At 48.6% G+C, this 13,177-nt stretch overlaps 4 protein-coding genes across 4 annotated transcripts; all 4 read left to right on the top strand.

Annotated features, from left to right (window-relative positions):
• Positions 1–735: 735 nt before the first annotated feature.
• TRUGW13939_09465 (uncharacterized protein) lies at positions 736–4,306 on the top strand (the record flags this gene model as incomplete). The annotated part of the gene is made up of 8 exons (XM_035492587.1): positions 736–832; positions 892–962; positions 1,022–1,252; positions 1,316–1,349; positions 1,400–2,620; positions 3,091–3,432; positions 3,490–3,842; positions 3,890–4,306. 8 exons carry the CDS (start codon positions 736–738, stop codon positions 4,304–4,306), a joined length of 2,766 nt encoding a protein of 921 aa, XP_035348480.1.
• Positions 4,307–4,870: 564 nt separating this feature from the next.
• TRUGW13939_09464 (uncharacterized protein) lies at positions 4,871–7,660 on the top strand (the record flags this gene model as incomplete). The annotated part of the gene is made up of 1 exon (XM_035492586.1): positions 4,871–7,660. One exon carries the CDS (start codon positions 4,871–4,873, stop codon positions 7,658–7,660), a length of 2,790 nt encoding a protein of 929 aa, XP_035348479.1.
• A 583-nt stretch (positions 7,661–8,243) lies between these two features.
• Positions 8,244–9,188, top strand: TRUGW13939_09463 (uncharacterized protein; the record flags this gene model as incomplete). The annotated part of the gene is made up of 2 exons (XM_035492585.1): positions 8,244–8,271; positions 8,326–9,188. 2 exons carry the CDS (start codon positions 8,244–8,246, stop codon positions 9,186–9,188), a joined length of 891 nt encoding a protein of 296 aa, XP_035348478.1.
• Positions 9,189–11,191: 2,003 nt separating this feature from the next.
• TRUGW13939_09462 (uncharacterized protein) lies at positions 11,192–13,137 on the top strand (the record flags this gene model as incomplete). Its single annotated transcript, XM_035492584.1, has 4 exons — positions 11,192–11,437; positions 11,505–11,808; positions 11,868–12,157; positions 12,211–13,137. 4 exons carry the CDS (start codon positions 11,192–11,194, stop codon positions 13,135–13,137), a joined length of 1,767 nt encoding a protein of 588 aa, XP_035348477.1.
• Between the last annotated feature and the right edge of the window lie 40 nt (positions 13,138–13,177).

Genomic DNA, 13,177 nt, shown 5'->3' with positions numbered 1-13,177 from the left:
ATGTAATATTAATTGTCTTTACATCAGTCATGTGAAAGCATTAATTGAATATCATATATACTTATTGCCACACACATTGGCGAGAATACGGTCAGCGGACCCACCGGCGGGAAGGCTTCAGCCTTTAGCTTCTTCTTCTTCTTCTTCTTCTGCTCCTTTTCCTCTTCTTTTCTCCTTTAGGCTCAGCTTCATCCACCTGATATGTATGCATCGCCGATGAGGAGCTGCCAACCAGCTGTTTATTATTTCCTGGCATATAGCAACTAAAAACACCGCAATGCCATCGTCATCGGCTGTTTCTGGCCGCCTCCCATTCGACGCCAACCTGCGATCACCGGCACTAGACGTCATGATAAGCGGGCCCCGGTTTTAATCCTCTTTGCAAACCCCCGGATTCATTCACCTCTTATCAGCATGTGCGAGATAACGAGAACGCCGTGACTGGCTGCGGGCCGCCAATCCTTTGAGCCTAGATGGCCCTCGAAGGTATCATCCCGGTGTAGCGTCTCCACGCGGCGTGTGTTCGTGCTACAGCACATATATCATTGTGCCATGCCCTCGTCGAGGGTGGACGCCATGTTTCTTCGGGTTGTCTTGTGTATCGCTGCTTGTCGCTGTCCATGGGAGTTTAAGCTTGCGCTGTCGATAGGAGCTTATTACGACCCGGAAGCGAGCTGATCTATTGCAGTCGACTTTTTTTTTTTTTTTTTTGGTTCTCGACTACGTCTATTCATCATGGCCGTCTCGGATATCGTCAACAAACTGGCCGTCTCCAGCGAGCCCGGTCTGACCAATGCCCAGCTCATGTTAACCAACCATGACTTGCGCCCAGGTGAGCCAGCTAGCTGTCACTGGTACCACCACACTGCGCAATATTCTGATCGCTTCCAGTCGAGCCCGAGCGCAGGAAATGGGGATGGTGGAACTTTGTCGCCTTTTGGATTGCCGATTCCGCCAACATTGTACGCTCTTCGTCTGACAAAGTTGTGGCGTATACACATACTGATTTACGTTGCTGCAGAACACATGGATGATTGCCTCGTCAATGATTGTCGGGAGTAACGGCCAGATTCTCCTGTCGTGGTGGCAGGCCTGGATCTGTGTCTGGATCGGATACTTTATTGCCGCGTGCTTTATCTGTGCCACCGGTCGCATTGGCGCTCAGTATCACATTTCTTTCCCCGTGGTCGCGAGGGCTTCATTCGGCATCTGGGGCTCCCTGTGGCCTGTTTTCAACCGTGCTGCCATGGCTGTATGTTCTGTCTAGCGTTTTTTTTTTTTTTTTTTAAGAGCTCGCCGCTGATGTACAATATAGTGTATCTGGTATGGTGTTCAGGGATGGATTGGAGGTTAGTTACACCTACTATGTGGTATAACGAACGAAAAACTGACTAGCCAGGCGAATGTGTGACCGTCATGATCACTGCCATCTGGCCCAGCTATGCCAACGTCCCCAACCATATCCCGAGTTCTGGCACCACAACCAAAGACTTTGTCAGCTTCTTCCTGTTCTGGCTCTGCAGTCTTCCGGCCATCTGGTTCCCCGTCCACCAGATCCGCCATCTCTTCACCGTCAAGTCAATTTTCACCCCGATCGCCATGATTGCCTTTTTCGCCTGGTCCATCCACCGCGCCAACGGCATCGGTCCGATCGTGGACCAGCCCACTTCTCTGTCAGGCGGCGCCCTCGGCTGGGCAGTTATCAAGGGCATCATGTCGTCGATTGCCAACTTTGCCACGCTGATTGTCAACGATCCTGACTTTTCCCGTTTCGCAAAGACCCCCCGAAGCGCGCTGTGGTCGCAGCTGTTTTCAATTCCCATCGGATTTGCTATTACCTCTTTTATCGGCATTATCGCTTCGTCCTCGTCCAAGGTCATCTTTGGCACCGCCATCTGGGACCCGTTGCAGCTCCTGTCTCAGTTTTTGGTCGGTGCCAGCTCTGGAGAACGCTTCGGCATTTTCATTATTGCGACGGGGTTCGCACTTGCCCAACTAGGAACCAACATTGCTGCCAACTCGGTCTCGGCTGGTACAGACATGACGGCGCTAATGCCCCGGTTCATCAACATCCGCCGAGGAGGCTACGTGTGCGCCATTGTCGGCCTGGCCATGTGCCCGTGGAAGCTGCTCTCATCAAGTAACAACTTCACCACATACCTGTCTGCCTACTCGGTGTTCCTGTCGTCGATTGCCGCAGTCCTCCTCACCGACTACTACGTGGTCCGAAAGGGCAACCTGCAAATTAAAGAATTGTACAGCGCCCGCAGGCGATCTATGTACTACTACACCTACGGCTTCTCCTGGCGAGGGTTTGTCGCCTACATCTCGGGGATTCTGGTCAACATTGTCGGGTTCGCCGGCGCCGTCGGACGCACAGTGCCCATTGGCGCGCAGTATATTTACAACGTCAACTACTTTGCGGGCTTTATCGTCTCGTCGGCTATTTACTACCTCCTGTGCCGCCTGTTCCCCGTTCCTGGTGCGAGCCAGATCTGGAATGAGCTCGATATCGATGTTGACAATCTCACGGTAGCGTATGGCGAGTCGTTATCAGATGAAGAGGCTACGAGCATTCCTGATCTGGAGGAGGCTTTGACGGATAATAAAAAGGATAAGAGTCGGGGTTATGCTACTTTTTAATGTATCTATAGACTAGTTTGTTTCTTTTTAAATCGTTAAATATGACTGATGGGTAGATGTCGGAGTCTGAAAGGACTATACACTGGCACTACAGTGAGTCAATGGCTATAGTGAGTCAGTGACTATATCCATCAGCCATCATCCATCAAGCCCTGACATGATGCACCGTAAACCTACAATCCATTCATACTACTAGTAGTTGAACTTACCTAGATCTATTTACGAACCATGAGCGAATCTAACAGATACTCAAGCGAGGACGAGCAGTTCGCGCTTGTACAGTTCCTCAAGACCATCGACTTGAAGGAGCTGTGCGTAGTCGCATCTAGCCATCGCGATAACATACCATGCTCCTTGGCGAGCCATATCATGGGAGGCAAGCTTACCCTCGCATGTCATATGGACGAACATACATGTAACATTCAATACTAATATAAACTTTTGCAGGATACAACGTCGTGCTCCAGTTATTATTCTCCGATGGTATCAGCTGGCTCGCTCGCATCCCGAATCCAGACAGTTGCTTCCAACCCGACGAAATCTCGGATTCGTATGCTGCGACGCTTAAATATCTCAAGAAGCATAGTAACATTCCTGTTCCAGAAGTGTATGCATATGCGGCCAAGTCAGCTCCAGACAACAAGGTTAAGGCGGCGTATATTCTAATGGAATATCTTTCCGGGCATCCGCTGCCGACGCTGAAGGGGAAGACGCTCAAGGCCAGCGATAAAGAGATTGCAGTGGTAAAAAAGGTGCATACTCAGTTGACGGATATTATTTTGGAATTAGGTATATTCATTCGATGTGTGTGTATGTGTAACGTCGAGCTGACTCATATGTTGCTAGCATCTCTGAAATTCGACAAAATCGGCTCCTTGCTCGAAGACTCAAACGGAAACTTTTTCATCGGGCCATATACAGAGACTAATGCAACCGCGTATCCACAGCACAAGGCTGTGGCGTACAGCCAACTTGATGCTCAGCACAAGGGCCCCTTTTCGTCCACCACAGACTGGTACAATGCAATGGCTGAGCTCAATCTCAAGTACGCCGTGGGGAATCCCGAAGTAGGAGACAGGAGCAAAGAAGTGGCTAGTTACGAGCTTTTCGCGGAGCTGGCTGGTCATTTTATAGTTCCAGAGTTTAAGGATGGGCCTTTTGTGATTAATCATAACGATCTCACTGTTCAGAATATCCTGGTAAGTTAGTATCCAAGTGGCTGTTGGTCCCAGGCTGACAGGTCCAGGTTGATGACGACTTCAACATCACCGGTATTCTCGACTTCCCCGGCACGGTCGTCCCCTTGCCCTCACTCTGCCTGTACCCATGGCTATTCGGCGACAAAGTCAGCGGCCTAGTCACTGACCGAGCCCGCTTCCTCGAAACCTTTTTGGCTCGCGAGTGCCGATTCCAGTCTTCTAGTTTACGCTGCCGAAACCTCCGAAAGGACCTAATGAACACCGCAGAGTCCCGGCGGCAGTTTGAGATGGGACTAATGGAGCCATATACGTATCTTTTTCTTCAAACTTTGTACGAAGAGATATATGGATGTCCGTTTGAGCCAGAAGTGGAGTATAAGCGTGTTGTGGAGACTAGGGGTTTGTTTGATACGCTTGTGCCAAGGGGAGAGGATGGGTTGCATTCGTGGGAGAGATGTGATTAGATTTCTTTTTTTAACTGGCATTTTCTTGGTTTCCAATATCATCTTGACTTTATTCTACTTGATATTATTCAGAAGCTCGTATAGATCGGTACAAACGAGTATGATTTTGATAATCAACCGGCAAACTCTGACACCCACCATACTATTCCAAAAGTAGAAACAAAAACAAAGAAAGCATCAACACTGCCAGGCCAAACTAGAATGAAATAAAAAATTAAATAAAAAATTAATACCGTACCGTGATGTAGGGCTCCGAATCGAGCATAAGCGCCCCACCGGCGGCGAGCAAACAAGGCAAAGCGCCGACTCGCCCGGTAGGCAGAGAGAGACACATCAAACAAACAACGCAAGAAAATCAAAGCCAGCAAAACCAAACATTCAAAACAAGTTTCTGCATGTCTGCCTAGCCACAGAATTTGGGATATTTAAAGCCCCTCCAGGGCCCGGTGTCTTGCCACCATGCATCAATCTCTCCTGCGTGGTCGATGCTTGTGCTCTCACGCTCGTACTCGCCTGCTCAACACATCAACCTCATTTCATCGCTCTTTTCTCCATTCAGGAACAATGGCTTCCACTCGTGGTGCTCTCCCACTGACCCTCAAATCCATCAGCTCTACCAAAGTCGACGAGCTTTACAAGCAACGCGAGCTGTTCGAAAGCCGCAAGGCTGAGATCCTCAAGGCAGCCAATGCCGCCCCAGACCACAGAGAGAAAGCCCGCGTGCTACTCGAGGGTGTCACGCGGTTGATGGGATACCCCAAGGATGCCTTTGACGAGGATGACGATATCGACAAGGATGTCGTCACTGGGCAGCAACGGAGCAACCGTCTTCCGTCGACACAATCAGTTTACTCGAATACAGATTGGCTGCGGAGTGAGAATATTAACATGCGCCGTTTTCTGCTGCAGAGTAGGCATGATGCTTCTGTTTCGGATGAGGTTGTGCGGGAATGGATTGCTCGTCTTGAGGACAGCCTGCGCTATCACACTGTCAAGTATGAGCATGCCAAGTTCTACAGTGACTTGGTTTCTGAATGGCTTGTGGATCTTGAGGAAAAGCCTGGCGAGAAGAGCCTCGACAAGTCAACCTTTGAACAAGTTGGACGACAGGAAATGCATGACCAGCGAGCCACATGGGAAAGCCTCGTTTTCTCGCCAGCCGACGTAGACTCGCAAGCAGTGGTGGCATACTTGGATAAGCTCTTCAATCAGACAAAGCTCTCGCAACAGGCGCTCAAGGAGCTTCGCGAGAAGGTCCGAGACTTTGGCACTAGCTTGCGGTCAAACACAAAGGCATTTGACATTACCATGCTCAAGACCATAAGCTCGTCACTGCTTAGAAGCGATCTCTTGACTCCTGAAAAGACCTCAATTCTGAAAGAGTTCCTCAAAAACAACGAAGTTGCTCAGGAAGTAGCAGACGTCTTGAACCTACGGTTTGCTTCTATCGATCGTTGGGACTGGGATTCGAAAGGCATCCCCGTCGAGATGCGCCGCCATCTGAATGGGAAATACCGCGTCTTTATGGATGGAGACCTCATCGAAACTATTCTTCTCCATTACATTGGCCTGAAATGGTCCGTGGAATTCCGCGACGCATTTGTTTCCTTCTTGAAGTCTCCTGCGTGGAAATCCAATTCGCAAAAAGTCCCCAAGGAGGTCACCAATCGACGGAAGCATTTCATTACACAAGAACCCCGAGAGAGAGAGACAGTCGACAACTTCCGAAAGGAGACATACGAGACCGACTACTTCATGACCCAACTTCCTCGGTCTCTCGACGAAGGCAAGAGAAGCTATGATGACCACGGCGACGATGATGCAGTCCTACCAGGGGATGATGACCGAATGTCACCGATCGAGACCAAACAGTCATTGCTGCATCTTTTAATCACCGAATCCATCATTCACAACCGACTTCATGGCGAGTTCACAGTGGTTCGATCTGATTTCAAATGGTTTGGGCCTTCTCTCCCACACGGCACGATCCTAGCCGTTTTGCACTTTTTCGGTGTTCAAGACGACTGGTTGCAGTTTTTCAAAAGGTTCCTAGAGTGCCCTCTCAAATTTGTCCACGACGGCTCCGAGGCACAAGTCCACATCCGACAGCGTGGTGTGCCCATGAGTCATTCGATCTCAGAGTTCCTCGGAGAGTCACTCCTTTTCTGCATGGACTATGCCGTTAACCAACATGCGAATGGCTCGTTCCTCTACCGGCTGCATGATGATTTCTGGTTTTGGGGAAAGGAAAAGTCCTGCCAAGAGGCATGGAAGGCAATGAGTGAATTTACAAAAGTTACCGGTCTTCAGTTAAATGAGGAGAAAACCGGGACCGTTCGTCTGGGGGAGAAGAAAGAGGTTTCGGAAACCCCTACTGCCGATCATTCGAGTTCCGAACTGGGTTCTGACTCGGAAATGTCGTCGGATGATGCCAATGCTTTTGCTTTACCACAAGGCGACATTCGGTGGGGATTCCTCAAGCTGGACCCTGAGCAGCGTCGGTTCCTCATTGACCAGGACCAAGTGGATATCCATATCGAAGAGCTCAAACGCCAACTGTCCGCTTGCAAGAGCATATTCGCCTGGATCCAGGCGTGGAACAGCTACTTTGCGAGGTTCTTTAGCAACTTCTTCGCCAAGCCTTCTGTGGCTATCGGACGAGAACACATCGACATGGTGATCAGCACGTTGAGCCGAATTGAACGCGAAGTCTTCGCCGCGAGTGGCTTGGAAAACGGCAACGTTGCGTATTATCTACGCAAAGTCATTGCGGAGCGCTTCGACGTGGACAATCTCCCCGACGGATTCTTCTTCTTCCCCATCGAACTCGGCGGTCTCGAGATCCATAACCCCTTCATCGGGTTCCTCGCGATGCGGGAAGACGTTCGCAAAACACCCCGACGCATTATAGAGAAAGTGTTCATTTCAGAGGAAGCCAACTACGAAATCGCCAAGCGGAAATGGCAAAAGGGGGATGGCTACTCTAGTACTTTGCGGTTCTTGGACGGACCCAAGTCATTCTTTTCTCTCGAAGAATACACTGCGCACCTCGAGTCTACCAGCTCGGAGCTATATTGGGCATACCGCGAGTTGCTCCGAGTTCCCGAGGAGCAGGAGATCGGCCCGACGACGGAGCTGAGTCGACACCAGATGATGCTGGATCGGTCAAGCAAGCACGGGGACCGCATTGCGCATGATTGGAACTCTATGAACGCGTACTGGCGATGGGTGACGGTGCTTTACCATAGCGGTATGGTCAAGAAGTACGGTAGTCTGTCGGCTGTTGATCGCGCGCTGATGCCGCTTGGGGTTGTCAAGGTACTGCGCCAGGGAAAGGTGCGGTGGCAGGGATAGTTTTTTTACTATTCTTCTCTTGTATTGGTATTATCTTCTCTCCTCCTGTATGATTAACGATATCTATTCTGTATACTAGATTAACGAATCTCCACGATATAATCACTTCTCTGAGAATCTTCTCTCTGATGTCCGGAGCATTAAAAAAGTGGGCCTTGAAGTGCGTGATAGATCCCTCTGGTTCCTTGGTGTTCTTATGCTGTTATTATAACTTGATATCCAACAAATCGGGAATCATCAAGCTCCTTTCTACGTAAAGGTGAATCTCCACATAGTTATGCAGCATCCCGGTATTAAGGTGCTTATCACCGTAAACCCGGTTTGTCGTAGTATTGTATGAACGAATTTGTCATTCGGTCGGCTATATTTCAAATTCCGGGTTGAGTTTGGAGTATATAAAATGGATGTCATAAAGACTGTAGACTACATGTAGGAGCTTCCAGATGTCAATGTTGCATATATGTATACTCGAGACTTCAATTAGACGTTGAATTCAGCCGCTCAGGTGCTCGGAACAACAGTCAATATCCTTCACCATCGTAACTGTACCACCTTGCGTTAATAGTAAGGAAACTCAGAAAAAATGGATTTCACGTCGAAGGCTGCTTCAGGTAAGCAATCCGACTCCTCGCGTAAAAAAGCCCTTTGTGCTTACAAAAAGTAAGACGCCTTCTCTGTAGCAAGGAGCTTCACCGAAGAAAGTCACAACGACACATACCCAGCCATATCTTCCAACAATGACAGCCACATAGGCCGAGCCGTTTTCATCAGCGGAGCTTCTAAAGGCATCGGACGTGCAACAGCAATTTCCTACGCTCGCGCCGGCGCCTCCCACATCGCCATCGCTGCACGCTCATCGCTAGACGAGGTCGAAAAAAGCATGCGTGCTGTGTCTACACAAACGCTTACCATCCTAAAGCTTAGTCTGGACGTTACCGATACAAACGCGGTAAAGGAGGCAGCTAGAAAAACGCTAGAGGCGTTTGATGGCCGTCTTGATGTTCTTATTAACAACGCCGGAGCCCTAGAAAATTGGGTCAAAGTTGACAAGGGCGACCCAATAGCATGGTGGTCTGTCTGGGAGGCAAATCTCAAGGGAGTGTACCTGCTTACTCGCGAGTTTTTGCCTGCTCTGCTCAAGTCAGATCTCAAGTGGGTTCTCAACGTGTCGTCCGCTGGTGCTCTGTTGACGGTACCGGGAGCCTCGGGTTATCAAGGGTCGAAATTCGCGATTTTGAGATTCACCGAGTTTTTGGCAGTGGAATACGGGGCTGAGGGGCTGACAGTAGTTGCGGTTAATCCCGGTGCTGTTCGTACGGACCTGGCACTGGGACTGCCTGAATGGATGCACGATTTTTTGAATGACACCCCCGAGCTGGCGGCTGACACGTTTGCGTGGCTGACGCAAAAGGGACGTCCCTGGCTGGGTGGACGGTATGTGAGCGCCAGTTGGCATATGCCGGAATTGGAATCGAGGAAGAATGAGATTGTAGAGGGAGACAAACTGAAGATGAGATTGGTTGTTTGATATCCAGATGTCTGACTTGTGATCCAGAATTGGAACACCCAGTCTTTATAGGCTATATACTACATGTATTGGTAGATTAAAATAATGGAAGCTCTCCATATACTACAGTAAGTTGGTTAGTTTAGAAGACAAATAATGGTTCTGAAGTGAAGTACAGAACATTGTTCAAGTCTGGATAGGCTGTATCACCAACCGCAGTGATTCACTACAGTTGCTTCTTATCGTGGGCTACATGTCCGATTGGGCGCGTGACTATCACAGGTTGTGCTTAATGAGCTGAGAATATTAGCATTTCCGGAGACATACAGCCTTTCTCCCTTTGCAGATACAGAAATATTCTCTTCCGGAGGCACCCAGTCACCTTCGAGCATTTCAGATCTGGAACCATGGTGCCATATAAAACCTAATAGGTTATTCCAAAGGCACCAAATGTCTTCAGACCACCTTTATATCTCAATAGACGGAGAACCAAAGAGAATGAATCATGCAACATTTCATACATTTGATATGCGTTAGTGAATAAATGAAATTCCTTCAGAAAACAAGGACGACCCTTGGATTTTCTGAATTACTCACAATTCTGAACAGTGAGTCGAGAACCACGACACTCTACGCTGCACCTTCACACGTCGACACAGATTTCATAAAACCATAACCCTTCTCTGACTAGATAGACCATATCAATTGAATATATTGAAACTACTCGAATATTTATTTTGTCCGATGTGAGATTTGGAACAGAGAAAAGACTTGTTTTTTTCACTAATTTGGAAAATTTAAGAGACTGATTCTACCACTATATCCACGAGAATTATTGCCACCTAATGCCTTTAAGATTAGTTTTAATTATCAATTAATACGTCTAGTGTACTGGGACGAAGTTAATTTGGTCATACATTTAAAGGAGTATTTAGTGAGTTAGACATGTCGGAATCGACCAATAACCAAATATAGACTCTATATGCATCTACAGCCACGTATATCAATTAATATCAACATTGTCCCGACAAAGCTGCGTTGGTGTTACCCTCTTAGAATTTATCAGCATGTTGATCGTCAACTAAATGATCATTTGCAGGTTGATCAGTTCTTCCTTAATATCCAAATTTGAACAGAATACATCGACTAAAGAGTCAGCTGGTTCCTTGAAGTAGGTAAATGGGACAGGAATGAGGTGCGAGAATAATAGGGGAGTCGATTATAAAATTCAAGAACTGTAAAGAAAATAAGTTTAGTTACATGGATGAATGATGGAGAAAAGGCTGAATGACTGGCTTGGCTGGGCGCTCAATCAAAAACCTCGGGGCTTATTTTGTTCTGGGCCCCTTCGACTCGCATGTCGGGGGAGTCTAAAGCAACACCGCACACATTTGTCAATACTATTGTCATACAAGTCGTTGTATAATAATTGTGTACAGTAAACGCGGCAATCCCAGAAAGGCAAGTGGGTCGTCCGATTAGCCCTAAAACGTTCCCAAAAGTCGCCGGCCTCAGTACCGGCCTTATTGATAGCTTTCTCATGTGATCAATTATTTTCTCTATTGATGACTCTTTTTCTATACAAATGGCATTGTTAGTCATTTGTGAGTCACCCCAACGGCGGTACCCTGATTATCTTGGGCGAGAGCCGGCGGAGACTGGAGCGTTTGTTCTCAAGTGCTCCGTTTGTTTCTTTTCTTTTTCCTTTTTCTTCCCCTTCTTTTTCTTCTCTCTCTTTCTTTCTTTGTCGACTTAAAAATAGTTGTTCTATTTAAATTTCTACTTTTTTTCAACAACGAAAAAGAGAGAGAAAACCTCGCTTGTGTCTAATTTTCAGGAAATAACCGACGTCCAGTGTACTAAATACACGGTTAAAAAGCCAGTGACTACCCCTGACTATTTACTCCTTCTTCACTTCACATTCAAACATTTTCTTTTCTTATTACACCTACTTCCAAACTCCGCAGTGAGCTATTTATAATTTTTTTTTTTTTTAAAAAAAAGAGAAAAAGAAAGCAGACAAAATGTTTGATGAACGTGAACTCGCTGGTCTTACTGACCAACTTAGCGACTACATCCTAACTAGTCAACATCATCGTGATGGCCAGGATAAACTGGTCAATAACTTCCAGCAGCTGATTACCGACTATCGGCAGCTGCGAAGCGACTACGAAGAGGAGAAAGAGTCACGCGAGAAGTACAAGCAACTGGCCCGTGGTCAGGAGCGGGATCCTTTCGTGCTGGTTCTGGTCGACGGAGATAGTTATATCGTGAGTGCCCTCCTTAAAATTTTTTTTGTTTATTCATACAAGGGGAAAAACAGCTAACAGCTTCAAGTTCCGCGACCAATACATCAAAGCCGGTACCAGCGGTGGCGTAAGCGCTGCCCAGGCCCTGAACAACGGCATCAAGGAGATGCTGCACTCACGCATGTCTCCCGACGAAGCTGACCAGTGTCGAGTCATGGTCCGCATCTATGCCAACCTGGCCGGACTTTCCAAGGCCCTGGCCAAAGCAGGACTCGCCGGACAGGAGGCTCGATCGCTGGCACCATTTACGTCCAGCTTTACGCGAGCTGGGGAGTTGTTCGACTTTGTAGACGCGGGCGACAAAAAGGACGCCGCGGACTTCAAAGTTCGAGGTGAGTTTTCCAAATGAAAGTTATCTTTTGAACAAGAACAGAGAAGCTAACTAAAGTAGAAATGTTCCGCCTTTTCGCCGACAACAGCCAGTGCAAGCATATCTTCTTTGCAGGCTGCCACGATGTCGGCTATCTCTCGGTGCTCACCCCATACCGGGGCAAATCCGATCGAGTCACCCTGCTCAAGGCAGGAGCTTTCCACTCCGAGTTCTCCAGCCTGGATCTACCGGTTAGGGAGCTACGGACCTGTTTCCGGTCGACGCCTCTGCCGGGCATCGTTTCTACTTCTCCTCCAAAGACCCTTGGCGCTACTCCTGGTGTGAAGAAGTCCTGCGCATATTATCCAAAGGTATGATTTCTCATGTCTCTCTAAAAGATGCACTCGCTGACTAAAACTTATAGGGCTCCTGCAAGTACGGGGATAGCTGCTTGAACGAGCATGCCGCAAACCCGGCCAACCCCGAAAACCAGGAGAACTCGGAGAAGCCGGAGAAGGTGGAGAAGCTGGAGAAACTGGAGAAGCTCGAGAAGCTCGAGAAGCCAGAAAAGCCAGAGAAGTCTGAGAAGTCTGAGAAGCGACTGACTGGTTTAAAGCTTCTCGACAAGTACCCGGCCCTCTCACTCCGCTCGACTTCCGGAACCCTCGCCATCTCCAAGCCCTCGGCCGTGCTCCCCAAGACCCGGCCCATCGACGCTTCTATCCAGGGAAAGATTATCCCCGTCAATAAGAACGGCGATCGGCTTGAAATATTTTTGGAGAAGCCCAGCATAGAGGCATGGAAGGCCTACAACTTGCGCAAGGAAGAGCACAAGGTGTGCAACAGCTACCACCTGTCGGGACACTGCGAGATCGGTCCGGACTGTGAGCTAGACCACCGTGAGCTCAGCCCGCTGGCCCTGATGACACTGCAGCACATTCTGAAGAAGAACCCCTGCGTTGTGGGTTCCGCATGCCGTCACCCGACCTGCTATGTCGGACACGTCTGCCAGATTGATGACTGCCAGGGGGGTTCTGGCTGCCGCTTTAAAGCGGATAGGCATATACAGAACTTCGACTTTAAGGTAGCCAAGTGGGTAGAGCCGGAAGCTACTCCTGCTCCTCCTCCTGCTGCTGCTGTCCCTCCTTCTACTGTCCCCTCTGCTGCTGTCTCTCTTGTTGCTGATGCCCCCCCTGCTGCGATTGCTCCTGCTACGGCTGAGTCCGGTGTAAATAACAGCCCCGGCGCCATTATTCTACAGGAAAACGTACCTGGAGTGCCCGCGGCCAATGTACGCCGCCCTACCCGTTGTATTCTAGACGAGGATATGATCGACATTCAGAGTTTCTGAATGGAACGAGAAAAGGGTACTTGAAGAAGGGGGGGTTATA

Source organism: Talaromyces rugulosus, chromosome V, assembly GCF_013368755.1.
Source record: "Talaromyces rugulosus chromosome V, complete sequence".
Taxonomy (NCBI): domain Eukaryota; kingdom Fungi; phylum Ascomycota; class Eurotiomycetes; order Eurotiales; family Trichocomaceae; genus Talaromyces; species Talaromyces rugulosus.
Note: the sequence above shows the minus strand (reverse complement) of the source record. Positions and strands in the feature narration are given on the sequence as shown.